The sequence below is a fragment of the Sorex fumeus genome, unplaced genomic scaffold, assembly GCF_029834395.1.
Source record: "Sorex fumeus unplaced genomic scaffold, SorFum_2.1 ptg000013l, whole genome shotgun sequence".
Taxonomy (NCBI): Eukaryota; Metazoa; Chordata; class Mammalia; order Eulipotyphla; family Soricidae; genus Sorex; species Sorex fumeus.
Window position 1 is genome coordinate 2339265 of NW_026606070.1, and position 27840 is coordinate 2367104.

Genomic DNA, 27840 nt, shown 5'->3' on the forward strand with positions numbered 1-27840 from the left:
ACCCACGGCCACTCAGAAGCCCTCCAAGATGCCCTCCCGAAATGCCCACGCTTGAGAGGCCAGAAGCTGAGCCCTCCCGGGCCCAAGTGCCCGCTGCAAACCAGCAGGCCCTCGGTGGGTCACCCCAGACATCAGCCTCCGGCATCAACCACTCCCCAACATAAAGAAGCTCCCTCTCCCTCCCTCGCCCCGCCACCCCGGACCCTGGACCCCGGACGCCGCCCCCAAGAGAGCCCCTGGCCTGCCCCAGGGCTGTCCCACTCACTCACCTCCACGGACTGTGCGGGCATCTTCAGCTTGGCCAGCCTGGCCCTGGCAGGCACTTTTAAGTCCGTTTTCTCGAAGGCCGGCGGCCGGTAGTCCTCGGGCAGCGGCTTCAGCGTGGGCGACACGCTGGGCACCTGGTCCTGCCCGTCCATGGGCCGGACGTAGGCCGTGGGCTTCTGCTGCATGGCCAGGCTCTTGGAGGGCAGCGGCGGGGGCGGGAAGGCAACCCCCGGGCCAGCGAGCGCCAGGATGCCGTCCTGAGGGCCGTCCTTGTCCGGGGCCCGCAGTGCCAGGCCCGGAGAGGACATGCCCATGCCGCGGCCCTGGCCGCAGTGCCCGGGCGAGAGCGAGGTTAGCGGGGCGGGCAGCTCCCTCCCGGCGCACTGGCTCCCGGCGGCCCGGCGGACGCCCTTTCGGGGGGTACCAGGGCTAGAGCCCTCTGGGCCGAGACGGTCCTGTGTCCGATGCTGGCCGTCGGGGGCCGCGCAACCTCTGGCGTGCACGACGGGCGGAGGGTCGGCCCGTGGCGGTGGCATCTTCGAGGTGTGGTTCACGGGGGCCACCAGGAGCGGATGGCGCTGGACCCCGGGGCTGCTGCCCTTCTCTGGAGCCCGTGGCTTGGCCGGCTGCAGCTCGGACGAGTGGGCGCGGCAGGGCTGGGCGCGGGGCCGGAGGAGTTTCGTCACTTCCTCGTAGGCCCCCAGCATGGTCTGGATGCGGCTGGACAGCTCATCGCCTTTCTCCTTCTGCAACAAAGTAACAGGGGCAGCTCATCGCCTGGCTCCTTCTGCAACAAAGTAACAGGGGCTCCTCCCTCCCAGCGCTTCTGCTGAGGCTCACAGAACAATCGCTGAGGTCAGGTGACCCCTGCAGGGCAGCTGGTGCTGGCCTTGATACTCCCGGGGCCCTCGCCCCCACCCCTGCCCCATTCCTCTCCTTTCCTGGACTTCTCTGCAAACCTACATCCAGGGTTGCCCAACTCTGATATCTAATGAAACTTTGTTTCAGTTTGGGTACAGCACATGGTGATGCTCAGGGGTGACTCCTGCACCTGGGGGATGCTCCAAGGACCAGATGGGATGGGGGGTTGGGGGGGTCCGAACCGGGGCTGGCCTTGTGCAAACCTTCCTGCTCTGGCCAAATGACCTTTGGAAAGCTCTGTGGCCGAGGCTGCCAGAACAGGGGCCTTACTGACCCGAGGACCCAGGTTCGACCTCTGACACATTGCTCCCCGCCACCCAGAGCTCTGCCGGGTTTGGTGCCGGCAGCCGCAAGCAGTCTAAGGAAAACCACGTCTTCAGAAACCAGGTTCCGTAAGACCATCCAAAAAGGGGAGAAACACCCCAAGGTTAACGTGGAGCACGGAGGAATGCAAACGTGTGATTTAAAGCCCAACCCCCCCCCCCCCCCCCCCCCCCCCCCCCCCCCGTGGAGAAGTCTACCAGGGACCCACAGCACCGAGTACAGGAAAGTAGCATGACCCAAGAAAACGCGAGACTGGGCAAAGTGAAATAACAAGCCTCAGAGACTCTCCTTATTTTATTTTTTAATTTAATTTAATTTTATTTATTTATTTTGCTTTTTGGGTCACACCCGGCGATGCTCAGGGGTTACTCCTGGCCCATGCACTCAGGAATCGCTCCTGGCGGTGCTCGGGGGACCATATGGGATGCTGGGAATCGAAACTGTGTTGGCCATGTTGGCTGCGTGCAAGGCAAACGCCCTACCCGCTGTGCTATCACTCCAGCCCCTCCTTATTTTATTTTTGAGAATCTCTAGGATGGGGGGGGGGGGGGTCTTATTTGCACAGCTGTGACTCCCCCATCACAGAGTTGAATATGGGGGTAAATCAAGATGGGGGCCTTCCGGTTCACAACAAGTACCTTGTAGGGCTCTCCAAAGAGGGGGATCTTCTCGGGGAATGTCTCTTTCTCCGGGTGAGCCTCCTGGCTACGCCGTTCCTTCTCTCGGATCCGAAGCAGGTTTCTGTCTTCATTATACAGGCTGTCAGAAACAATAGGCGCCATCAACCCAGGGTTGGGGTATGTGGGTGAAAGGAACCAACACCACGAGATGAGCCCAAGAGAGAGAAACTTGGGGGACTCCCTCCCCCCCGCCCCCCCAAGGCCTCCAGCAGTCCTGGGTCTCAGCCCGGAAAAGCAGCTTTTCCTCCGGATTGCGCGCCAAACAGTCTTTATTTTCCAGGCCACGCTGGGGCCGAGACAAGACTAATGATATTTTTACTTTGGTTTGCAAAATACGGAGTAGAGAGAGCAGCTTTTCATCTGCGGGACTCGGCAGGATGTGGACTTGAAAAGGCCGCGCTCCTGGATCAGTATTGTACCTTTTGGAAGATTAAAATCAAAAGGCTTGATTTCATCATTAAAAGATTACCCGGGACCCAAAACAGCATTTACTTTATTTTCAGCCAACTCTCTTGGGAGGATCTTGGCATGCAAGACCGAAAAAAAAAAAAAAAGACTTTTTATTTCTCACTTCAAATGTCAAGGACGGGAAAGCCCAATTTCAGATGTCAGCTCCACCTGCTGAAGAGGACTCAGGGGCTGATTGCCCCACTCTCGACCACATTAAAACGATTCCTAAATGATCAGCCCTGGCACCAAGAGGTTAAAATACATTCATGGGCATGATTGCCACTCAATGCCTCTTTTGCAAAACACAGCACCCAAAAGGAGAGAGAGAACAAAGGGGAATGCCCTGCCACAGAGGCAGGGTGGGATGAAGGGGGTGGGGGGGTGGGAGGGATACTGGGACCCGTGGTGGTAGAGGATGGGCGCTGGTGGAGGGATGGGTACTTGATCATTGTATAACTGAAACCCAAGCACAAAAATATGTAAGTCTACAACCGTACCTCACGGTGTTTCACTAATTAAAAAAAAAAAAAGCGTTCATGAGGGAAAAACAAAACAAAAACCCAAGTTCGTAAGTCTACAACTGTACACACTCACGGTTTCACTAATTAAAAAAAAAAAAAGCGTTCATGGGGGAAAAACAAAACAAAACAAAAACCCAGACCCTAGAGAGTTGGACGCCGAGGAGACATCAGATTCAGCCCCATGTGCAGCAAAGGGGGAAGCTTTGGAGAGTCCCTCCCGTCCCCCATGGAAGGGAGAGGGAGAATAATGAACATAAGAAGACAAAAAGAGTTTTGTCCTCAGAGACGGGTTGGCCACAGCTCGCTCCCAGTGCTCTCGGAATCAACAGGAAGACATCCAGTTGTCTCGCAAGCCACGCAAGCCGCACGCACCTTCGGTAGCTCCATGGGGCCAGCCTTTCCGAGGCTTCTCCCTCCCTCCCAACGAGAGCCCATGGGTCTCCCTGACTCCCCCTCACCTTCCCCTCAAACTGAGCTTCTTCTGAACAGAAATCCGACCCGGCACCCAGGGCCCCAGTGGGCACGACCCTCACGACCCTCGCAATAGCACAGCAGGTAGGGAGTTTGCCTTGCACACGGCCAACCCAGGTTCCGTCCCCAGCATTCCATATGGTCCCCCGAGCACCGCCAGGAGTGATTCCTGAGTGCAAAGCCAGGAGTAACCCCTGTGCATCGCCAGGTGTGACCCCCCCCCCAAAAAAAAGCGGGGCAATTTTCTTATCCTTGCAGAACACACTTCCAAAAACAAGTTTCGCTTGGGCGTTCCAAGGCCCCCCACAAGCTGAAACAGAGCTAGTCTCCAAACGAGGTGTAGGTTTCCTTGGCAACATGGCACCCGGGGGACCCTTTTCTCCAAATGATGACCCGCCCTCATGGGCCCTGGGCCCCTGCCAACCCCACCCTTCGGCAACACCAGGGCTCTGAACCAATCACTCTATGCTCATCGCACCAACTCCCTCTGCCTCTCTCCTGGACACGCCGTCCCCGGCTTCTAAGTGCCTGTCTCCAGAGAGGTGTGATGCCACGTGTGCGGAAGGCCTCAGACGCACTGTGTATCAGCGCGTGGCTGTTGGCACACTCCTTTCCTCCCCTGAGCACCAGCCAGGGAGCCCTTCCCCATCTGTGTCCAAGCCTTCACACCCGGTGCCACGCAGAAGGTCACTGTGTCTGACAGAAAGTCCCGCTCTGCACACAGTGTATTTCAATAAACTTCGCTGCCCTTTTCTTCCTGACGCAGCCCTGGTGGTGTTCAGGGGGCCGTGTGGGGTGCAGGGTCCGAGGGGCTCCACCGGCCCCCCTGCATGGCACGCTCTTCTGCCCATCACCTCACTATCTCCATTAGTTAGGATTTTTTTTTTTTTTGGATCCTTGGAAGAGATGCCAGAAAAGAAAAAAACTAAAAATGTGTCAGCCTTCTGACTGGGCTTTGTCCTGTGGTTCCCACGGATGCGATTCTCACCAGCAGTGCCCAGGACCGGCTGTGAGATGCTGATCTAGAAAATCCCCTTCTGCTTTTTAACGGAAAAGCAGAATCAATCTATGAGATAATGTGTGAGCATCCGGCAAAGTGCTTTGCAAACCCAGGGCACTGCGTGGAGCCTCTGCCAACACTTACTGTCAGCCTAGCTTCGAACCCCAGATCTGCCACCTTCTCGGGGTGTGCTTCCTTGTCTCATCTGGAAACAATGACTGTGAGAGGCTTGAGTAAAATTTAGACAGCTCTCCTATTAATAGTGCGTCCTGGCAGTTGACCGGACTCCCTTGGTCACTAGTCTCTGCCTTTTACAAAACAGCACAGCGGTAGGGTGTTTGCCCTGCACGCGGACGACCCAGGTTTGATTCCTCTGCCCCTCTCGGAGAGCCCGGGCAAGCCTGCACAGCAAAGCCTGGCAAGCTCCCTGTGACACACTCGATATGCCAAACACAGTAACAAGTCTTACAAGTTGTTGAGACGTTACTGGTGCCCGCTCGAGCAAGTCGATGAACAATGGGAGGACAGTGCTACAGTGCTCTCCCCTTCCTCGTGGGAAAGCTCTGCTTATCCGAAATGCGTCGAACACTTGGAGGTGACGAACATCTCAACATCTCGGGGGATCTAAGGGATCCAAAAATCTTAAGGGAACCAAAATAGTACCAAGAGGGAACAATCTTGGCCTGTGAGAACCCAGACACCCTGAGGCCGGTCTTGGGAGCATTTTGGCATCGCCTGAAGTGGCTTCACCGGCTCCACCCGGGGGAGGTGCAGTGGCAGGGGGCAGGCGGGAATTCCTTGGGGCATTCCAGGGTTTGGGAATTCCCCTCCCAGGATTACAAACCTGGGTCAGGAGACGTGTCCCCAGCAGCACCTGCCCCTCCCGGCAGCCCCTCCTGGCTCCCTGTCCCGCGTCCATGCCACAGCCGGCCGAGAGACGGGGTGCCCAGAGAAATCTACAGGCATCGGCGTGGCCACCGGCATGAAAGGCACTGATGTCCCTCTGGCCTGGCCTGCCGCTCTGCTGCCTCTGGCCAGCAAGGGAGCTTGGGAACTGGGCACCCTCGCTCAGCGGCCACTCACGGCTACTCGTCCCCCCTACCCGGGGTCAGAGAGGGCAGCGGGCTAAGACGGAGCCTGTGAGCAGGAAGCCAGGTTCGGGCCCCAGCCCCTGGGCAACTCTCAGGTGTAACCCACACTCTCCCTAGTACGAAAGAGCCAGGGAAATGGCCCATGGGGCCGAGTATATGCTGAACACCAAGTACAGTATATGCTTACTTGGTGTGAGTACAGGGATCACACCAAGTGTGATCCCTGAGCGCTCCCCACCCCCCAAGCCACCAGGTGTGACGTGAGTGGCCCAGAGCACTCCGGGCCAAGCAATGAGACCTGGACTTTCGGATCTGGGGGGCAATGGCAGGGGAGGCTCAGAAAACACACCATGGCTGCCCACTTGCTTTGTGTGCAAGAAGGCTGGGTTTGCACCCTGCATGGCCTGCTCCCCCAGGTGGCTCCTGAGCACAGAGTGAGGAGTACCCTCCCACCCACCCCATGCAGCACTCCCACGTGGAGCCCCCCCAAAACCAACAAAGCAAAAATAGATGGAGTAAAGTCACTCCGATATTCCTAAATCTACCAACCGCATCTCATCCTTCATTCGGTCTTACCGCGTCTCCAGACTTTCATTCCAAAAAAAAAAAATACTGGTACTGCAGCAAGAGAAAGGGGGAAAAAAAAAAGTCCAATCTACAAAATTCCCAGCACTGATTGGGATGTGAACGAAAACCGAAGTGCTTCCCACAGGGAGAAAATCCTGCTGGATAGAGAATCCGGGGGGAATGAGAGTTCTACTTCAGACGCTGAAAACGGATCCACATTTCTTGTTGGGGGCTCACGGCCAGCAGTGCCGGGGGCGGCGAGCCGTGTGGTGGCTGGGGACAGGACAGGATGGGACTGGGCAGCAACACGCAAAGCATGGGCTCATCTCTGCGCTGCGAAGAGGCCTGAGAGCCACACCAAGATTTCACGAGCAGATAAATGCAACGTTCTGCTGGGACAAGTCCCAAAGCCCAGCGGAGCAGAGAGTGAGCGGCCGGGAGGGGCCCCTCCCGGCCGGCCTGCCCCCTCCTGGTGGTGACCGTGCGGGAGGCTGTCACCCTGGCCAGGGCCAGGCCAAGATTAAGCTGGCCGTGGGCTTGTGGCTGCTCACAGCAGCGTGGACCGCCTCCCCCTGACGCCAGGGGCCCGAGCAGGCCAGGACAGGCGCTGCGGGCACCTCCCAGTGCCGCCGAGCCGGAGCGCGGGCACAGGCGGGGTGGGGGGAGGGGGGATGGCGGGAAGGATTTTTAAACGGGGGATTTTAGGAAGCAGAGCACGTCCTGCACGGCCTGGCTCTGTAATTACCGCTGAAATGATTACAAGCCGACTATCACTGCATTTAATCAAAGGTGGCATCTCCCGAGGTGGAGTCAGCTCGCCTGGGCCCGCGCAGCGTCGCCCTCCAGCAGCAAGACACCCTTCGGGCCCCGAGGGGTGCAGAGGAGCTCCAGAGCACCCAGGGGCTGCAGCGCGGGGTGTGTGGGGGGGGGGAAGGGGTGGCTTCAGGATCTCCCAGCAGTGGGTGCTCCTGGGGTGGGCGGCACCTCTGACCTGGCCAGGTGAGCGCAGTCTGACCCCTCGTGGTTCCGGGAAGCTCGGCGGAGGCCCAGGGCCGTGGGGGTCCCTGGGGGCTGGGCAGTGTGGCCCAGTACTGAGCACACCCTCGGTCTTCAGTGAGGGTTCAGGTGGGGGGAAAAGCCAACCCTGTCCATTCCAAGATTAACTTGTGGTTCCTACCGGGTGGGTGTGGACCCTCCGAGCTGGCGGCATGGGGGTGATGGTGGCCAGGGCCAGGCCGAGTCTGTCTGGCCAGCAGCAGCCGCCCAGGCCGCCAGGAAGGCACCAGCAGGGCCCCGGGATGAAGCAGCCATGCTGGGGGCGACCTCAGGGCCTTGCAGCCACAGAGACAGGCTGGCTGGGAGCCCCGGGCCCCGCCTCTCCCAGGTCAAGGGTTCTGCACAGGGTCTGGCAGCCCAGCGTCCTGGGTCTCAAGGCCAGCTTGCTTGACAGTCGCAGGGCGGGTGATGCAGCAGGCTGCAGGGTGCAGGGCGGGCATGGAGCCCGTGAAAGGTGCTGGGTCTATTTTTAAGCAGGGAAGCGCTTCCCTCTGGGCTCCGGGCAGAGGGAGCGGGGTGCGGGCACCTCCCGGGCTCCGTGCATGACCCCCTTAGAGTGGTGAGAGCCCCCTTGGGCGGTCCAGGGCAAAGACTGGAGGTGCTGGGGGCATAGGGTGGGGGGTGGCTGCCGGCACTGGGCTCAGGAGCACGGGAACTGGGAAACACCCAGAGCAGCCCCTGCCAGGATATGGAAACTTCCTGGCTGAGGTGGGGGGGGGGGGGGGCAGCAAAGCATGACAGGAAGGTCGCATGGGCCAGGGCTGTGGGCACCCTCAGACCCTTTCTCCCAAGGAAGCGCTCCGCGGTGGGACCCCCAGAGCAGCCGTGCCCTGCATCTCTGCATCTCAGGGAGCCACCCCCGGAGCCTGGTTCCTGGAGGGCAGGGCACAGGGCTCCAGGCCAGGGCGGGCCCCGGGGTCTGTGTCCACTGGGGAAGGCGCCCCTCCAGCCTCCCCGTCTCCACGGTCCCCAAGGTCTGTCATCGCAACCCCAGCGACAACACTGGCTTCACGGGGACAGGCGTCAGCACACTACAGAGCACAAGACGGATTTCCTCCTAAAACAGCGCCACCCAACACAAGACCCTCCGCGTGAGAAACCTCAGAGGCTCCCCCCTGTCTGCAGGCGGGGTCGATGCATCAGAGAATGAAAGTCGGTTTCTCTCTGGCTTGAGGAAATTTCACAGGAGCTGGTGAAGAACGTCGGCTGCTAATAAATCCCACACCATCCAACACACACAACAAGCAGAAAGAAAAGAAAACCCCGGGCCCTAATCGTAAGGCAAAAATCTTACAGCCAGGTCTTCTAAACGAACAACGGTTGAAAACCCGTCTCGGGAACTGCAAAGAGCCTGGCGACATCGCAGCCAGTGATTCTCTAAAGGCACTGCAGGCGCGCGGGGCCGGGACACAGCTGGTGGATGACACAGCGAAGGCAGGGACACTCCAGAGGCGGAATCAACCCCCCTCCCGGGAAAGTCACCTTGAAGGCACGCCCAGCAGAGCTGTCCTGAGCTGGCAGCGACCCCAGCCACCACCACCCACGCCAGGCACTTCAAGTCTCAGGAGAGCCACTTAATTTCCCTTTCAAAGGGGATCTCTGAAGCACTTTGTTAACCAGAAGCAAAGGCTGAGGAGAGACACACACAACTCCAGAACCTCTCACCAGGAATCAGGCTCAGAGGGAGGCCCTGCAGAGCACCGGGGCCACACAGCACGCGCTCACACACACACACACACACACACACACACACACACACACAGCGGTACTGTTCCTTAGTCTCAAACTCCCACTAACACCACAGGAAATCAACCACAAAGGGGCTCAGCGGTGAGCACAGCCAGAAGCGACCCCTGAGGGACCCCTGAGGACGAGCCAGGAGTAGCGGTAGGCTGGCACTGAACAGCCAACTCTCCTTACGGACAAGGACCAAAACAGGGTGGGGGGGAGGGGCAGCTTCTCTCCTCTTTCTATTTCTCTCTCTCTCTCTCTCTCTCTCTCCTCTCTGTCTCTCTGATTCTGTCTCTGCCTCGTCTGTGTGTGTGTGTCTCTCTCTCTCTCTGCTCCCCTCCCCCCCCTCCGCCCCCTGGACTCAATCGGAGACAGTCCCCAGATAATCACAGACACACCTGCAGGCAGAAGGCCCAGGTTTGAGCGTGCGGAGCAGGGGAAGCCCCTGATCACTGCCAGGTGCGACCCCCAAACCAAACACAGCACCAGAACCCACCGTTCAAAGTTCTACCACCAGCTGGGGCTGGAGCATTGAACAGCACAGCGGGGAGGGCGCTTGCCTTGCACGTGGCTGACTCGGGTTCGATTCCCAGCATCCCATATGGTCCCCCGAGCAACTCCTGAGTGCATAGCCAGGAGTAAACCCTGAGCATTGCCAGATGTGTCCCAAGAAGCAAAAAAAAAAAAAAAAAGAAAAAAGAAAGAAAGAAAGAAAAAAACCCACAAAGTTCCAACACCTGCAGCTGCAAGTCTGTCCTTTCGTGCAGTCTCACTCTTACCCACGGGGTTTCCCTGACAGGCCTCAGAAGTACATCATTTCAAAGACATTTCTTTACCGTTTCCATGAAAAAAAGCGAAAGAATTTTGTTTTATTTGGGGTGGGGGCTCCCTGCTGGCCAGGCTTGGGCCTAGTTAAAGTGGCCCTGCACAGAGGGCGCTGGGGGGTCACCACAGCCACCCCTACAGTGCTCAGAGGTCCACCTGGGGCCAGCAACAGGACTGGGACCTCTGCAGGCCAGGCATGTGTTTTAGCCTCCAAGCTGCACTCTGGGATTTAAAGGTGTGTAGGGGACGGGAAGGAGATGGCCAGGCACCCACAGCCACAGCCCACCGCAGCGAGAAACAGCCCAGCGACTGCCGAGGCCCAGAGCCATCGGCTCCTCAAATGCTCGTTTGAAAGTCACGTAAGACGGGAGCTCCTCAGTGCCAGCGACCGTGCCAGAAACGGTTTCCCAACATGCAGGGGAGGGCCGGGAACGCCTGCCCTGCGCCTGCAGAGGGAGTGGCCCCGAGCACTGACAGGCCAGGCGCGGCCCCCAGATGGAAAGCAAGCCCCAAGCAGAGCGCCCGGGACACAGCCCCCACACGAGGGCCAGCACGTCCAGGGTCCCAGGGACACGGCTGAGCTCAGGGGAGGTGCAGCCTCAGGACCACGCCGCTGACCCTCTCTGACACACCCCTGGTTCCTGGGGGACTGTCCCAGGCCGTGGAACGAGAGGCCGTGACAGTGGCCAACCTTGAAACAGCAGAACAAGCACACAGGGGTCACTGGGGGAGAAGGCAGACAAGCCGGCTCCGAGTCCAGCTGAGGTTGTACTGGCCACGGCTCGCGGGGGAGGCCGCGGGGACTCCCGCCACGCTCTTGGAGTGGCCTGCAGGCCTGAACCTCCCGAGTGGGTGGGTCACGCAAAGCCCTTTCCCACCCGGCTTCCAGTTCCTCTCCATGTTCCGGATGCGGCTTTCTGGGTGTTCCAGCCGTGCCCGGGTCCAGACCCCCTAGGCCTTATCTTCCACGGGCATGTTCCTTCTGCTTCTCCCCGACGACACGGCGTCTGCTCCTGCCAACCCAGGCGACGTTTCCCACTGCACCCACGGCCGTTTCCCAGGAGGCTGTGTGAGCCAAAGACAGACTTCTGCAGGCCTCAGGGCTCAGCGAGAAGTGATGCATAAACACAAACCCCTGCACAGAACGGTTGCACTCAGGCATTACTCACTTTCAAACAACACAGGGTTCTGAATTCTGCTGGCCCTGTTGATTGCTGACGGCAAAACGCGACGTGTTGTGGGGCAGCTTAAAACTGCTTCTACGAGATTGTTCGAACCACGCAGTGACTCAAACCTAGAAGGAAACTGACATCACTCTTTCCTAGATGAGCAACGCACGCTGCCACGCTCCACATTGTGTTGACCTAAAGCTACGGTCTTGGCCGTGGACTGATCTTAACAGAAAGACCTACGTGCGTGACGCAGGGAGTAAGTGGTAGTCACGCACACGCACACGCGCGCGCACACAAACACACGTCTTCGTAGCAAATACATAGCCAGTGGCTTTGTTTGTTTGTTTTTGTTTTTGCTTTTTGGGTCATACCCGGCGATGCACAGGGGTTCCTCCTGGCTCTGCACTCAGGAGTTACTCCTGGTGGTGCTCGGGGACCATATGGGATGCTGGGAATCGAACCTGGGTCGGCCGCGTGCGAGGCAAAAGCCCCACCTGCTGTGTTATCTCTCCAGCCCCCAACATAGCCAGTGTTAAAGCAACCACTCTAACAAGCTGCCTCTAGCAGCAACAATGCAAATCTCTCCACTGCCCAGGCATTATGGGAAAACCACGTAAGACCGAGAGAGATGCTGGTGAGGGCCCATTAAGGCTCTGGTGCTGCCCAGGGCATGCAGGATCCCAGCCAGGAGTGGGCTCACGGTCACAGCCTTGCAGATCGACGCAACCCTGCTGCAGAGCCCAGAGCAGGTCCGCCAGCTGTGTGGGCTCCACACTGGCTCCCAGCCAGGGCTCTAAGCAGTGGTACTGCCCCCAGCCTGTGGGCGTGCTGGGGCTGTCACCTCTTTATCACTTCTGAGTGCCATCTCCCATGACCCTGCCTGGTCACGAGTCTGTTACAGTGGGCCAGGCTCCCCCCAGCAAAAGCATTCGTGCCCTTCACTCCTGACATAGACTGGACTCAGGTCACATGCACATGGGTGTAGAGACAGGATTCAGCATTCATATCCGGAAGGACTTGAGAGGCAGTTTTTATTTGGGGTGTAAAAAAAAAAAACTGAGACCAAAAAAAAAAAAAATCCTCGGTCTCAAAGGTGAGCGAACAGGCTCTCATGCAGGAGTTCCACCCATCCATCACCTCACGGTCCACAGACCCAAACAATCAACCACAAATACAAGTCTAGTTTTCTACTGTGAAAAATCTGTATGGCAGGTCAACAACAAAAAATAGTAAGGAGGGGTTGGAGCAAGAGCACAGCAGGTAGGGCGTTTGCCTTGCACGTGGCCAGCCCAGGTTCGATTCCCAGCATCCCATATGGTCCCCTGAGCACCACCAGGGGTGGTTCCTGAGTGCAGAGCCAGGAGTAACCCCTGTGCATCGCTGGGTGTAACCCAAAGAAGCAAGAAAAATAAATCAAAATTTGGGGCCGGAGCGATAGCACAGCAGGTAGGGCATTTGTCTTGCATGGGGCCAACCCGGGTTCAATTCCCAGCATCCCACATAGTCCCCCGAGCACCTTCAGGAGTAATTCCTGAGGGCAGAGCAAGGAGTAACCTCTGTGCATCGCTGGGTGTGACCCAAAAAGAAAAGAAAAAAAAAAGTAAGGAGCAGGAAGAATCCCAGAATAACCAAAGTGCTTCTGAGGGGGAATGCAGCTCTAAAGCTCTTGTGATCCAAAGCCAGAGTGACAGTGCAGGTTTGATCCCCACTGCACATACGGGACCATGAGCACAGAGCAGGGAGCAGCAGACCCTCCACCCCCCAGAAGAGCTGCAGCCACTGAAAGGTGTAGTGTTGGCACACCAGCGGGTTATTGAGGGTCGGGAGATAAGCTCCCAGGCTTATCTGACAACGGAGCCGGGTGATGAAGTAGCCCAAGGACAGCGCAATGAATGGTGCTGGGAGAAGTGGACAGCCACAGGCCGACCGTGAATCGGGATACTGTGACTTGTGCACACACGGCATGCCTAAACCACGGCACAGTGACCCAGAGGCCGCGCTCTCGGACCTGAACCACAGCAAGCCCAGAACTCGCCACGATACTGACTTCACCGACTTCTTGGTGTTCCAACGGCCAGGACCATGGAAACGGGAGAAACCAACAGTTTGGGGCTCCATCCGAGAGGCCGAGTGGCCCGGTGGGAAAACACGTGCACAAGCCCTGGGTTCCACCACTAGATTGGCAAGGACAAAACCAGACCGAAAAGCACAGACGACAATTTGCGAACACAGGCGCTAAAGGACCAGCACCCAAGACGGAGGAAGCACTCACAAAATAATAACCAGAAAACAAACCACCCCGTGGGGGAATCTGGGGGAGACACACGACATGCTGTCTCTCCAAAGACATACGGGAAGAAAGCAGCCGTCATCCCGGGTTCTCAGGAAACAAAGCATCACTTCACGCCAGTGACACTAACACAGCACAGGACAGCGGGAAGCGGCCAGGCTGAGCAGCCCTGGGGGCTATTCCTCACAGGTGGACGTGTGGTGAGCAGACGGAGAGGCCGCAAGCCACAAGAGAGCTTGCAGGGAGCAGAGGGCAGCCTGGGAGGGTGATCCGGCGTGAGGAGAGTCGGGACAGCAATGAAGGAAGACCCAACGTCCTCACTCAGGGGTGAATGTGGAGGAGCTAGACCATAAGCCATACGCCTACAGCCACGTACACACATTAATAACTACCGCAAATTATCACGAGAAGGAGCGATAGCACAGAGGGTAGGGCATTTGCCTTGCACACGGCTGACCCGGTCGATGCAGGTTCGATTCCTCCGCCCCTCTCGGAGAGCCCGGCAAGCTCCCCATGACATATTCGATATGCCAAACACAGTAACAACACGTCTCACAATGGAAACGTTACTGGGCCCGCTCAAGCAAATCGATGAACAAATGGGAGGACAGTGCTACAGTGCTAAGTCATCATACCCCAATCATTAAACAGAAATAAGAAGCAAATCTGCTCAATATGTAAAAACAGCTTCCTTCTCTCTATGGAACTAAAGACCCAATCCCACTGAAAAACAAACAAACAAACACATTCTGAGGTCAAGCGAGGCTAGCACATACATAACTCTTGGAACACCAGACACTGCGAACACCCTCGAGGATAACTTATTCATACTTACTAATACAAAATTTCAAGTAGCACACAGAAGGCATGAGAAAAACAAGGCATTTCCAAATTGATCGTCTCAGAAGACAGCTGAAATGCCCCCAAGGGGGTTTTAAAGCAAAAGGGGGAATATTTCAAGAAGATACCTAGAAGTACACACTCTGCACATGGCAGGTCTGTCCTGAGTACCACCTGATCCCCACAGCCCTGAGGGCTGGAAGGCCCCGCCCCACCAGGGGGTCCCACGTACCAGGGAGTCCCATGGACCATCCTCGGCTCCTGACACTGGCCCTCCAACTGGGGAGCCAGGGGTGGGGGCAAAAGGCCTCCCCACGCCCCACCAAATTAAAAAAAATAGCCAGAAACACTTTTTTGTGTGTGTGAGATATGAGACCAAGTCATAAAGGATCAAATACATTTTGTGAAAAACGTCTTTTGTCACAAACCACCACCAAGCGAATCAAGTTTCTAGCTCTAGGACAGAGTGAAGAGCCGCCTCCACTTGCAGAAAGGACAGTCCCTCCCAGACACAGAGCTCCGGGCACGGTCCAGACACCCAAATGCACTGACACTAAGAACTGCTTGACACTGGGCCAATGGACCCATTGTCGCTCCATTTAGAACAAATGCTCAGCTCTGAGACTCACTCCCCAACAGCCAAAGGCGACAGGAAAAGCCTTCACTTGGAAAATGAAAGGAAAAGCTAGGTCCACGCTTTTTTACAACAATAGCAGGGAATACTGGGTCACCGTCTTCCTTTTGTTACCAAAAGGAAGCTGTGCAATGCAGCTTACTTCTCTGAAGAAATGATAAGCGACAGTTATTCTGCGGCTTGAGGACAGAGAACTCCAGACACATTTTTCAACGACTGAGTTATTTAGGGTTCCTGCTCACCCAGGAAGCTCCTTCGTTTACGAAGAACACCCCAAACTCCACGAGGCTCCTCCACGGTCCAGAAAGTCCCTTTAGGACACAACCATCAACTGTATTTTAAACCTGGTGAGCCGAGTTAAACAGAGTGCCGTGGACAGACCAAAACCATCCTACAACTAAGAGGTTTTTTTTTTTTCTTTTAATGCTCAAAACCAAGTATGGAGTCTTATTTGCATAGTGTGCAAAACAGACAACAATAACATAAAATAGAGTGTCCATATAAATGGTTTTGTGGAATCATAAACATTTATTTGTTTTTCTCCTTCATCCTGCCGTGCAGGTCTGCCGCCTTGGGGTTCTTGAACTGTACCCAGCCCGTGTTTTCACAAGCTAAATGTCACCATCCAGAGGCCAGGCTGCATCCAAGCTTGGCACTGGGAGCCCTGGACATCCACCCCGGCACCACATGGCCCCCGAGCACCACCAGGGGGCCCCTCCCAGAGCTGTGGGCAGCCTCACCCCCCAACCCAGCACCAGGCGTGACCCCAAAACGAACACAAAACTACAGAGGACATCATCCTTCTATCCCATCTCATCCCAGAGCCGGGGAAGAAAGAAGCTGGAAACATATTGATATTTCTTATGAGAACAAGCCACAATTATGTTTCTGAATCTTCTCGTTCCCATCCTAACCCCGGTGCGCCTCCCACCACCTGCTATAACTGGCATCTCCTTGAGGAGAAACAGTCAGTCTTTGTTTTTCTCGAGAAGGCCCCCTTCATTCTGACCTCTGCGAAACAGTGCTAGGAGCCCTACAACGCTTGTCAGAATTCTTCGTGCTGGATTTTTGGCTCCCGTCATCATTTTTTATATGCAGAATATACAATCTCTACCCCTTCCCTGCCAACAGGCAGTCAGTCCCCTCGCACAAAACAAAGAGCGTTGATCAAACTTACCAAGCTGCCCTGCTGTCTTCAATACGAGAACACTTAATTGAAAAAGAAACAAAAGAAGTATACTTTGAGGTGCTTTTATTTATTTATTTGCCAAATAGAGATTTTTCACCATGCTTGAGAATTTCTCATTTGAACTAGGGGAAAAGCAGAGGCTTATAGCCATGTCTAAGAACAATAAGAGTTTCAAAACTGCCAAAACCCAGGCCTAGGGCATTTGCCCTGAATGTGGCTGAACCTGGCTGAGCCGAAACCCGCCAGCAGGGATCCACACCCCCCCTCCCGGCCCGTCCCCCCAGCACAGAGCCAGGAGCCAGGAGCCAGCCCCAAAGCAAACAAACAAAATCCTACCCAATTTACTGTGGTTATTTATACGAGTACAAGTACATTCGACAAGACCCCTTGCTGTGGGTCCTGCTAGTAAAATATTTTCCCCAAAACAGAATTACATTTAAAAAAAAATTTGAGGGGGGGGGTCACTTGTCTAACTCAAAACCTTAAGCATCAAAAAATTAAAAACAGAAAAAGTCTTTTGTTAACTAAGGGCTGACTCCTCTAGCGCCCTCTCCCAGTGCTAGACCTAGAGATAAGAGAATTCCACAGGGGTGGGGGGAAGGGGGAGGACACACACACACACACACACACACACACACACACACACACACACACACACACACACACATCACGGAGGGGAAGGGAAGGGAACTGCAGAAGAACTGAAGTCGCAGAGAGAGTCAGGGGGGCAAACTCGCAAGCTGGGATGATCTAATGAAGCCCCGGGACACAGTCCCTTGAAGAGGCCCGGCCAGGGCCAGGCCGCACCCCGGTGAGCCAGCATTTCAATCCAGGCAGACTACTGGTCCCCGGGGGGAGGAAGGGGGCTGGCACCACCTCACCATCCTGTAATCGCCAGCTCCAGATGAGTCACAGGAAGGAGCCCAAGAGTCCCAGAGATGATCCCACTCACCGGGCTGGGCCCAAAGCTCCCCCCAGCCAAAGTTCGCCACCCACCCCCCCTCCCCCAACCCCACCAGCGGGGCTGGCTCTGCCCCAGCACTGGACATGAAGGCCCGGGTTGGCCTCGCCCATCTGCTGCTGTCCCCCGGCTGCCCACAGGGCTCTCCGGTGGAGCGGGGCCAACTTCCTCTCTCCCAAGAAGGGACTTGATTGGCCGGCGGCCCTCCCACTGCAACCTCTTGCCCAGCCTACGGTCACAACTTCGTGATTAAAAAAGATTTAGCCAACACCGTAAAGGAACAGGCTGGAGTCAGCTCTCGGGAGGCCGGAGGCAGGGTGTGACCCTGGCTCAGAGCCAAGGGGTACCCCCACCCAAGCCCCAGCAGCCCCCCCACACACACACCTCCATCAACAGGTCCAGAAAACTCCAAGTAGGGAGAATAAAATGGATATTTATTGAATATTTACTCCACCACAAACTATTTAATTTCCTGACATACTTGGATCCGAAATCTCAGATTTCTGCGTAAAATTAAAGGAGAATAAGATGACCAGTAGCCAAGATGGGGGGGGGGGGGCGGTTAAGACACCACTAACTAGGGGCTGCAGAGAGAGTACAGTGGCCGGGCACATGCTGGCAAATGCCCTGCCCAGGCTCATTCCCTACAGCCCAGATGGTCCCCCCCCCCCCCCAAGCCCACCACGACTGATCCTTGATCACAGCCAGGTGTGGGTCGGGGAGGGGGTTGACACTGCCTCAGTCTGTGAAAAAAGGTTTCCTGAAACACGCCCCGCCCCTCTCCACAGACGCACTGAGGCTGATTCCTATCCAGAAATGTAATTATTGCAACGAAGACCACGGAAGCGGTCAAGTCTTAACATTCTGCTATCTTGTCCCTTTCGGAAAAGTCTTCTCAACCCTGGAAACTAGACCCCTAAATTATTCAGAAAACTGAAGAGTCTTAAAACCCTTTCGAAGCGTTTCATTGGAAGGCCGGGCAGCACGCGTACCTCTGAAAAGACTTTTGTTTTGGAATATCTGAATCTTTGAGTGATCCACAGTTTCTCGGGATCACAGTTTTTCCGATTTCAGGGGGGAATGGTAGAAAGTGTTTTGTTCTGTTGTTCTGTGGGGAGGAAAGGGCGGGAGGAGGAAGTAGGGGCCGCTCTGGTGGGCTGATGCCTGAGGGTCCCAGGGTGGGGACAGGCAGGGGCGCTCCTGGTGCTACGGGGAAGTGGCCAAGCCCTTAAGCCACCGCAGGCCGCTCCCAGAATGTTCTGCGGAGTCTCCTACTGCCCCTTCCTGCCCCTTTCCGGGCTAACGGCCAACGGCACCAAACTCTTGAGAGCATCTTGGTGGGAGTCTAGGCAGAGGTGCGAGGCCTGAGAAGCATTCCAGCAACTGCACCTCACGTGGGATAAAGGTCCCGGTGATTTTGGGGTGAAGTCAGTGCCAGAGGACAGGACGTGCAGGGCAGGAACACTCAGAAAAAAAGCTCCGGCTGACAACACCCACCCCGGCACAGGGTGTCCCCCGCCTGCCTGGGCTCCCAGCTCCAGCCGCCGGGCGTGGCCTTCAGCACAGAGGAAGAACTCAGCCAGGCTTGCCACGAAAGGTCAGAACTTACTGTTCCCTAAATGTCCTGGTTCCGAGAACTCTGCAGGGAGCCGGCCCTGCTGGATCGGAACCCTTCGTTGAGGCCAGGACACCGGGCGGTACAATCGCGGATGGAACTGAGCTGATTTACAGCCCTTGGTTTGTTTCGATGATTTGATTCCTATTATTAACTATTTGTTATACACTGGGGTTGCTCGGTATTTACCCCAGACTCCTCCGCTGGACCAGATGGGGTACCAGGGTACCGGGCTGGGCAGACTGGCCTTGTGGAAGGCGAGCAAACATGGCCTTATTTCCCAGGCCCTTACGACTGACCATCTTAATAAAGCCGACAGCTTCAATGGGGGTAGAGGACACCCTTTAAGGTCTTATTGCTTCAGATTCAAAACCAAGGTGAGGGGCTGGAGAGGCAGTACACAGGGCAGGGTGCTTGCCTTGCACATGGGCACCCCGGGTTTGATCCCTGGCGCCCATACGATCCCCCACGTCCAGCCAGGAGTGATTCCTGAATGCTGAGTCAGGCGCAAGTCCCGAGCACGGCCAGGTGTGCCCCGCCCCCTCAACCCAGAATACCAAGGCCAGGCTAGGGATGGAGTTCAGGGCTAGACTCATTTGCCTCGCAGGTGTGAAGCCCAGCATCCCACAGGCAAAACGGGAGAAGGACCAGAGTGAAGCTTTCCCTGTGACTGGGTCCTCATTACCTGAGGGTGGCCTACTCTGCTGCAAACACGGTCACATCTGACTTTATCCCAAGGGTAAGAGAGTGAATAGAGAAAAGGAACGAGCACAGAGTCCTTGGCGGGTGATACGCTGTTCAAGTTTTGGGGTGTGGTCACTCGGAGAACATCCAAGTGCCGGACTCTCTGTCAGGGCCTCCACAAGCCCCACGGGCAGCAGTCTCCCCGGCCAGGTGCGAGCTGACAGACAGGCTGGCCCGCAGGCACGAGGCCTCACGCCTTACAGAGGGAGCAGCTTCCCCGGACTGAGGGCCGGTGCCCACCCCGGGTCCTGGTGACCACAGGTGGTCTGTGCTGGGGGGAGCACTCCGCTGTGCTCCCTGGAGAGGCCAGGGTCTGATCTGCCACCAGGGACCCTACCCCCACCCCGGCAGAGTCAGGAGCCCCCTAAGCATCTCCAGACAGGACCCCAAAACAAGAAGGGTTTCCTTGTTTAGAGGAACAACACAGTCACCATCACCCCTAGTAAAGAAAGACCCGTAAGAAACTGAAGTTTGGGAGACCTCCAGCCAGCCTACGACCTTCAGACCTTCGGAACTGCCTGCCTGACCCTGTGCACAAGTCATTTTCCAAACGATACTCATGGCTCTGACTCCAGGAAGGTCAACACTCAGGAGAAGAAAAATGTATGATCCTCAGTGTTGGTCTGGGACCTCAAGAATTCACCTCGCGGGGCTGGAGCAATAGCACAGCAGGTAGGGCGTTTGCCTTGCACACGGCCAACCCGGGTTCGATTCCCAGCATCCCATATGGTCCCCAGAGCACCACCAGGGGTGATTCCTGAGTGCAGAGCCAGGAGTAACCCCTGAGCATCACCAGGTATGACCCCCCCCCCAAAAAAAAACCCAACAACAAACAAAGAATCCACCTAGCACGGAGGCACAGGACAGTGGGAAAAGTACTTGCCTTGCAAGTGGCTGATTCAGACTGGAACCCTGGCACCCTGATGGTCCCCCATCAAGACTGATGCCCAAGTGCAGAACCAGGACTCAGCACTGAGCATCACTGGCCCCAAGGCCCCAAGAGTTCTCTATCTTCCTAAGGGTTTTGGTTACATAAATCTGTGCACACTTAAGCTCCGTGCTTCCACCGCATTTATATTTAATGACAAGAAGAAGATGACCTGCACATTTATCCTCGAGTATCACTTGACTTGAGTGACACCCAAGCTAAAGTATTCAGGGGCAATGACATTGATACCTGTGACTCAGGAAACAGATCAAAGCAACAAAGCACGAGGATGTGGTGACACAATTCTAACAAATAGGATTATCTGGGCCGAACACTTTCTAATACAAAATCTCCCCACTCCTCTGCATGTCGGAAGCGTTTCCTAGCACGGTGTTGGTGGGCACCCCCCAGGAATTTGTGGTAAAGGTGGAAGGATCTCAAAGTGGGGAGGGCGGGGGTCACACCCTTGGCATCCCACAGTCCTCCATCAGCCGACGGAGAGACCGCTAATCAAACCAAGTTTTATTAGAAAAGCCCAATTTAGAAGAATGACCATGTGGGGGTGGCCCCTGGAGATGCTGGGGATGACTCTCAATTCAGTGCTCAGGGGTGCTGGGGGGGGTACCCTGAGGAACCAGGGGCTGAGCCCAGGGCTCCTGCATGTGAAGCATGCCACCAGTCCTTTGTGTGAGCTCTGCAGCTTCTAGAAGCAGAAGCCGATCTAGCGGGCAGCCCAGCAGGGTCAGGGGCAGAGCACAGTGTGCCTTCTTCACCCGGAAGGAGCACAGAGAACTCCCCCTGCACCCGCCATGGTCCTGTGAAGGTCACGCGCGCGCGCGCGCGCGCACACACACACACACACAACACACACACACACCTAGAGAGGACTGGACACTGGTCCTGAACCTGAGACACACTCAGCGTCCTTGCGTAGGCACACACGCAGGACCACACTCACACCTTCCCATCCTTGCTTCAGTTTCTGCAGCCGCTAGGCTCGGAAGCGCTAGAGAGACACGCGGGTGCACACTTTCCGGCTCTCCCCCTGGAAAGCTCTCCAGGGGGCCCCCCTGACCGCACCATTCCTCCTTCCCTCCGACCTCCCGGGATCTTCACCTTTGAAGAAAATCCCGTGCTTTCCCCCCTTGTAAGACCGAGGCTGCCTGCCTGGGAGGTTTCAGAAAATTAATCATCTCTAGTTCATGTCCAATTTTCCCCACGTACTGATTTAGTGCCCGAGAAAGGAAGCACTCGAATCCCACTTCCCTCTTCACAGTTAATGTGATTTTCCTAGGGGTCCTTCCCTAAAATGATTTAAGCAAGGAAGCGTTGGCTAAAGGAGGGCCCGATGCTCTGGTTCTAGCCTCCCAAATCAGAGTTATACTCTATGCCTAAAATTAAAAAGACCCAGATTTTTATTTACTTTGGGTTTTTTTTGAGGGGGGGCAAGCAGCGGGGGGGGGGGGGTGACATCCAGCGATGTTCAGGGGTTCCTCCTGGCTCTGCACTCAGGAATGACTCCTGGCAGTGCTCGGGGGACCCTATGGGAAACTGGGGTCAGACCTGGCTTCCCCCTCATGCAAGGCGAGCGCCCTCCCCAAAGTAGCATCACTCCCTCCGGACTCCCAGGTAATAATAGAAACTTGTCTGATACAAAGAAATCGGTTACGCAATACTTTGTCACTTTCTGTGTTTTCTCTCTTGAGGAAGTTACAAACTCTGCTACACCGGGCCAGGAAGATAGTACAGTGGGTGGGGCACGTGCTTTGCCTGCAGTCAACCCCGGCTCAATCCCCAGCAGGGCCCCATGTGTGGTTTCCAAGTGCACCAGAACTGATCCCTGAGCACAGAGCCAGGAGTAAGTCCTGAGCACCACAGGGTATGGCCCCAGCCGACCCCGCAATGGTGCTGCAGCCAAGCTCCTGTGGTAGGTACCCAGTCACTCAGAATCCTCTCCTGGGAATAGTCGCTCCGGCCTCTGGAGCCCACACTGCAGCTCAACAGCTGTCCGAGGACGGTGAGCAGGTCTGTCCAGCAACTCCTGCCACAGGTCAAGCACTCTGTGTCTCCAGGACCCCAAGCAGTGACTGCGGCGGCCACTCCCCTCCTCCTGAGCGAGATGGAAGTCACTGCGCTAATACTCCAAGGACAGAGCACTCAGGTCAGGGCACGAGTCCAGCAAAGCGATGCATACAGGCTCTGGTGCCCGTGAAGGGTTTTGAACACACACTCTGCCCAGGCGATGGAGCCAGGCTGGCCTGGACAGGGTTTCGGTGGTCTCGGCAACACGGGGGATGGGCCCCCACGCAAAAGCGCATGTGTGCAGTAAGCCAGCCGCGTTCCCGAGCTCAGTCCTGTCAGCGGTTCCGGCGGAGGGCTGGTCATCACGGAAGCACGCGACTCCCCATGACGGGCTGGGGAAGCATCAGTGACGGGAGAAGGACCGCCAAGGCCTCTGCGGAGGGACCGAGCCCTGACCCACCTGAACACAGCCACCGCGCCAGCCACGCCTCTGCCCCGCTCCAAGGCCGCCTGCCTTCCCCACACCCGGGGAAGCCGACGCTTCTTTCTGTCGGGGGCTCACAGGCACCCCCAGTGGGAGCTGCCACTGGGATCAGGCCTGAAGGCTGAGTCCCCACCAGCACTGCCCCCTGCACGGCCATACACAGGCATCCTCACCCGAAATTAAGGTCCTGGGGACATGTGGGAGGGGACCGTGGTGACAGAAACTCGGCCTCGGGGCTGGAGCACAGCGGGGAGGGCGTTTGCCTTGCACGTGGCCGACCGGGGTTCGATTCCCAGCATCCCACATGGTCCCCCAAGCACGACCAGGAGTAATTCCTGAGTGCAGAGTGCAGAACCAGGAGGAACCCCTGAGCATCACTGGGTGTGACCAAAAAAAAAACCAACCAAACTTGGGCTCAATCCCGGTCACTGGCAGCACATCCATGCCCAGCCATGACAGATGCCGCCCACCAGACAAGAGGAGAAACGGCGCGCGTGGCCCTCCCGACCCCACAGCTGCACTCTGGCCCCCAGAGCCGGGGACTCTGGAGTCGGGCCCAGGGCTGAGCACAGCAGCAGGGATGTGGCACTCCTCTGCCACTCTCCCCAGATCTCCCTGCACAATCGGAGAGGAGTGACAGAGCGCTGCACTCAGGCGGGTCTCGCAGGAGAAGAGCATGCAGGAAGAGGGGAGGCAGGCCCTGTAGGGGGCCTGCTCGGGGGGGGGGGGGGCACAGGGATCCCAGCATCAGACACCCAGAAAGGGAGCGGAAGCGTCTGTCTTTCACCCAGATATCCGCGGAGCCCCAGACTCCCGCCACCTCAAAGCCCACCTCAAAGCACTGCTGTGGGCGCCGGGAGGGGCTTCCCGGGTGGATGGGACCTTCCCCTCCTGTGGGTTTCTCTCCTAAAGGAAACCCCATGGGCCCCCGAAAGCCTCTCTCCTCCCCTCTCTCACGGACCCCCTGGCCTTCGGGGGCCACGGGGTGCCCAGGTGGACCTCCGTGAGCCACAGGTCCTTCATCTGCTCAGTGAGGCCGATCACTTCTGCCCGGGGGGCCGCTGGCACCCAATATGCAAGGTCCAGACTCACAACACAGACCGTGCAGGGACACCCCAGGACTGGGCGCTGCTCAGACAGGCCAAGTCATCCGTAAGACCCGGCCCCCGGCACCCACAGAAATACCCCAAGGAATTGGCTTCATCCACATCCTCCTCCTAAGTCCCCAGACCTTCCCCCTCCTCCGCCCACCGAAGGCCAAGTGGAGGCCGTGCGCTGACCCCTGCCCCCCCAAGGCACCCTTTCCAGGGCTCTCCTGAAGGTCTGGCATTGTTGGGGAGGGCAGAGGGTGTCACCCCAGTGGTGCCTGAGGCTTACTCTTGGCTCTGTGCTCCAGGAGCACAGCTGGTGCGGGGTGCCGGGGATTGAAATGGGGTTGACTGCATGCACGGTCAACTTACACCCCAGGACAACGTCTCTGGCCCCCACCCGCTGGGCGCTGGGAGTGAAAACTCTCGGGGTGTAGGCTGCACCCCACCTTCATCCCCACCTTATATCACGGCCGCTCCGACAGAACGTGCCTCGCTCCAGACCCTTCTGAGGAGGAAGGCGGTGAGTGAGGAGGAAACTGGGCACGCTTTCCCTTGTACAGTTTCCAGCCCTGCTCCTACCCGCTCAACGGGCTGGTGCACATACTTTCCACGCGGGAAGCCCAGGTTTGATCTGGGGCGCCAATACACCCTGCCCCCAGCGCCTCTGGGCGGAGCCACGAAACAAAACAAAAAGCCAACCGAACAGAAAAACAGCGCGGGAGTTCTTTCTGTTTCTGTTTCTTTTAAACAGACTCAATTCCTGGGAACACAGAGTCCCGGCACTACAGCACAGCACACCATGGGTGGGGGTGGCCAGGGAGCCCCAGGCACGTGACAGCACACTGCCCTCTCACTGAATGCTGCCTCCCCCACACTCCCCAGGGATTGCCGGGAGGGGGGGGGGGGTCTCCAGCCTCCTGAGCACCCTCCCCAGAGCACGCTCAGCACTGCATTTAAATATGAGATCTAAAGCTGGGGCCAGAGCACAGTGGGGAGGGCATTTGCCTCAGATGCAGTGACTCAGGTTGGATACGATCACCCCATATGGTCCCCAAGCCTGCCAGGAATATCCCCTGCGCATCACGAGGTGTGGTCAAAACACAAAAGAAAAAGCAAACCAACAACAACAACAACAACAAAAAATCTACAAGTCTCATCTGTCCCTCTGCAAAACAGCAGCAGAGAAGACAAAACGCTGTTCCTGCCCAGAGCCAGATGTATAAGTCACCGCAGAAATACGATCCTACTCAGAGTAGGATAATAGCGCAGTCACTTATGACAAGAGTGAAGAAACACTTGACCTCTTTCTGGAGAAACTGAGGCGGACAGGAATCCTCCAATGTCTCCAGGAGAAACGAGAGCTGGCCGGCCAATGACTCGGGAGTCACTGGCACTCACTCACTCGTTTCCATTTCGTGAAAAATGTACAAAGGACACGGCAATCCTGTTCTAACACGGTTGAAAAACAGGATGAGGTTTCCTAAGTTTGTTGGGAAGCCTTCCTTAGGAAAAAAGGCCACCGCACTGACAAAACACTCAACCTTGAAAGCTGCACTCAGGAAAACATCCACGGAAAGCCTCCGAGCATGCGAGTAGGACAGAGAGGAAAGCTATCCCCTGGGTCCACAGCGAGGGCTCTCCCCAGCCCCCCACAGGGGCCCAGACAAGGAGACACAGACCCTTGGCTTTGAGTCCTGCGTCTCCTATCCAACCCTTCTTGCGAGGGATGCCTCAAAGCAAAGCTGCACTTGGCCCGAGCCCGGCCTGCAGATCGCTAGGCGGGCACCCAAGGCCCCAGGCCCATCCTGGGGCTGACCAGCTTCCTTGGCCCTTGACCAGAGCAGAGGCAAGGGTTACTTTGAAAGGCAGAGAGTGTGGATTCTCGGCTTCTGAAACCACCACAAAAATCCACAAGGATAAAGACTTCACTATCTGTAAGCACCACCGACCAAACAAAACAACACACCAGGATCCAAAGAAACCTTCTCGAGGAATCTATTTTGAAACTAAGGCCAAGGGTGGGGCTTGGTGGCAGTGTTCACATCTTGCATACAGAAGGCCCTGGGCTGAATCCTGGCACTGAAGGAAAGGAGAAAGGGTTGGCATGTGAGCGTGGTGTAGTGGGGGGCGGGGGGGAGGGAGGGGGGAAGGAGAGCTAATTTTTAAGGGGACCTATTTTAAAACCAGAGGTGAAATTATCGACACCCACACGTCAGCAAAGGGCAGCGACATTCAACTCAAACACTCTCGGAAGACACCGGAAGAATGGAAACTCATTAACTATACTGGATGAGCCTTTTATTCACTGCAGTCCACGAAGGAACAAAAATAATACAGACACAGTCTAAGGGACCCAACAGACAAGGCCGTATCTACGTCAGGAGTCTGTTTATTTTTGTCTAAGTCTCTGCTTTCTTTACGCTCACCGTGCGTTCAATAAAAAATGATCAAACACTGTGTCACAAAAGGTCCACGACTCATTACATTTGAAAACGAAAACAGAAAATAAAAACAGAAGTGAAACAGAGACGCGCGTACTGCATGCAGGACTCTCAAAGCCACGGTGTAGAGTTAGTTAAGCCTAGGGAACCACACGCGAGCCGGGACTTCAGTTCCTATGTGAGCTGTGGGGGATCACATGTTTTTCAAGAAGCCACAAAGTCCCTTGAGCAAAAGGTACTTAACCACCTGACTGCTTCTTCCTAACCCATCCAGGGTGCAAGCTGGCTACTCCCGTTTCCAAGTCTGCTCAGACCACCATCTCCTGCTGTTCTCGTGGCGACTGGCCCCAGTGCAGTTCCTTCCCGAGCTTCGCCTGTAAATCAGGAACGACTGCTTCACAGGGTTCTGCACAGATGCGGCCACCATCTCTCTCCCGTTAACAGTCTTCGGTACCTATAAAAGGCTGCTTGTAAAAGTCGCCGCCGCGTTTACTTAATGCCAGGTTAAACGGCCTCCTTAGTGTACCAGCCTCCACTTCCTTATAGCTGGACTCACTGAACTGGGACTTCTCTATTACATCCCTTATCTGCTGGCTGCCAAACTAAGGAAAAACGTTCTCTCCAATTTCTTTTCCATGTATGTCACTTGCCTGTACTTATGTTACTGGGCCCGCTCGAGCAAATCGATGAACAACGGGAGGACAGGGAGGGACAGTGGCAGTACTTATGTATCGATACAGTCTCTCTAAGTCTTTTTTTTTTTTTGCTTTTTGGGTCACACCCGGCGATGCACAGGGGTTCCTCCTGGCTCTGCACTCAGGAATTCCTCCTGGCGGTGCTCGGGGGACCCTATGGGATGCTGGGAATCGAACCCGGGTCGGCTGAGTGCAAGGCAAATGCCCTCCCCGCTGTGCTATCACTCCAGCCCCCCAGTCTCTCAAAGTCTTATCATTATGGGACTTCCTTTCATCAAATAGAGACACTGGGGGCTGGAGAGAGAGTCCAGAGGGCAACGCGCCTGCCATGCAGTCCCCAGCCCTGCATTTGGTCCCCTGAGTCCCCACGCGTCATTCCTGAGCAGAGCCAAGAGTGAGAAGCTCCAAGCACTACACGGGATGGGGCTCCAAGGTGAAAAACCCGAACTCAAATCACATCACGGTAACATTCTGCGTGCCCAAGCGCAATCTGCACCAAGTGGTGCCTTTATCCGCCCCCCCCGCCCCACCCCACGCATGGTTTTTATCTAAATGCCCGACACGACATCGGGTCCTGAGCACATCGAAGTAGGAGTTCGGTGAAGCAAGGTGAAGTAGGAGTTGGGTGAAGTGAAGCGCTTCCGACACCTGCTTTGGTCTGGCCCACCGGGCTGTGCCCTCAGCAGCCACATGCAGTGCCGGGATGAACCCAGCGCCTTCTGCGGGCAGGACAGACTCCCCGCCCCTCCGAGCTAGATTCCTGGGCCCCCCACACACTCCAATTCTGTTCGAGAAATGCCACCTAGAGCCACTTCCTCCTCGCAGGGCTG

General features: G+C 56.4%; 1 protein-coding gene across 2 annotated transcripts in view; it reads right to left on the bottom strand.

Moving 5' to 3' along the window:
- AFF1 (ALF transcription elongation factor 1) overlaps positions 1-27840 on the bottom strand; it is a 148838-nt gene that overhangs the window by 59397 nt on the left and 61601 nt on the right. For both annotated transcript variants that reach the window (XM_056111519.1, XM_056111520.1), the window contains 2 exons: positions 2151-2271; positions 270-1013 (listed from right to left, as the gene is read on the bottom strand). In XM_056111519.1, coding sequence (XP_055967494.1) covers positions 270-1013; positions 2151-2271 — 865 coding nt within the window. The remainder of the gene's footprint in view (positions 1-269; positions 1014-2150; positions 2272-27840) is intronic.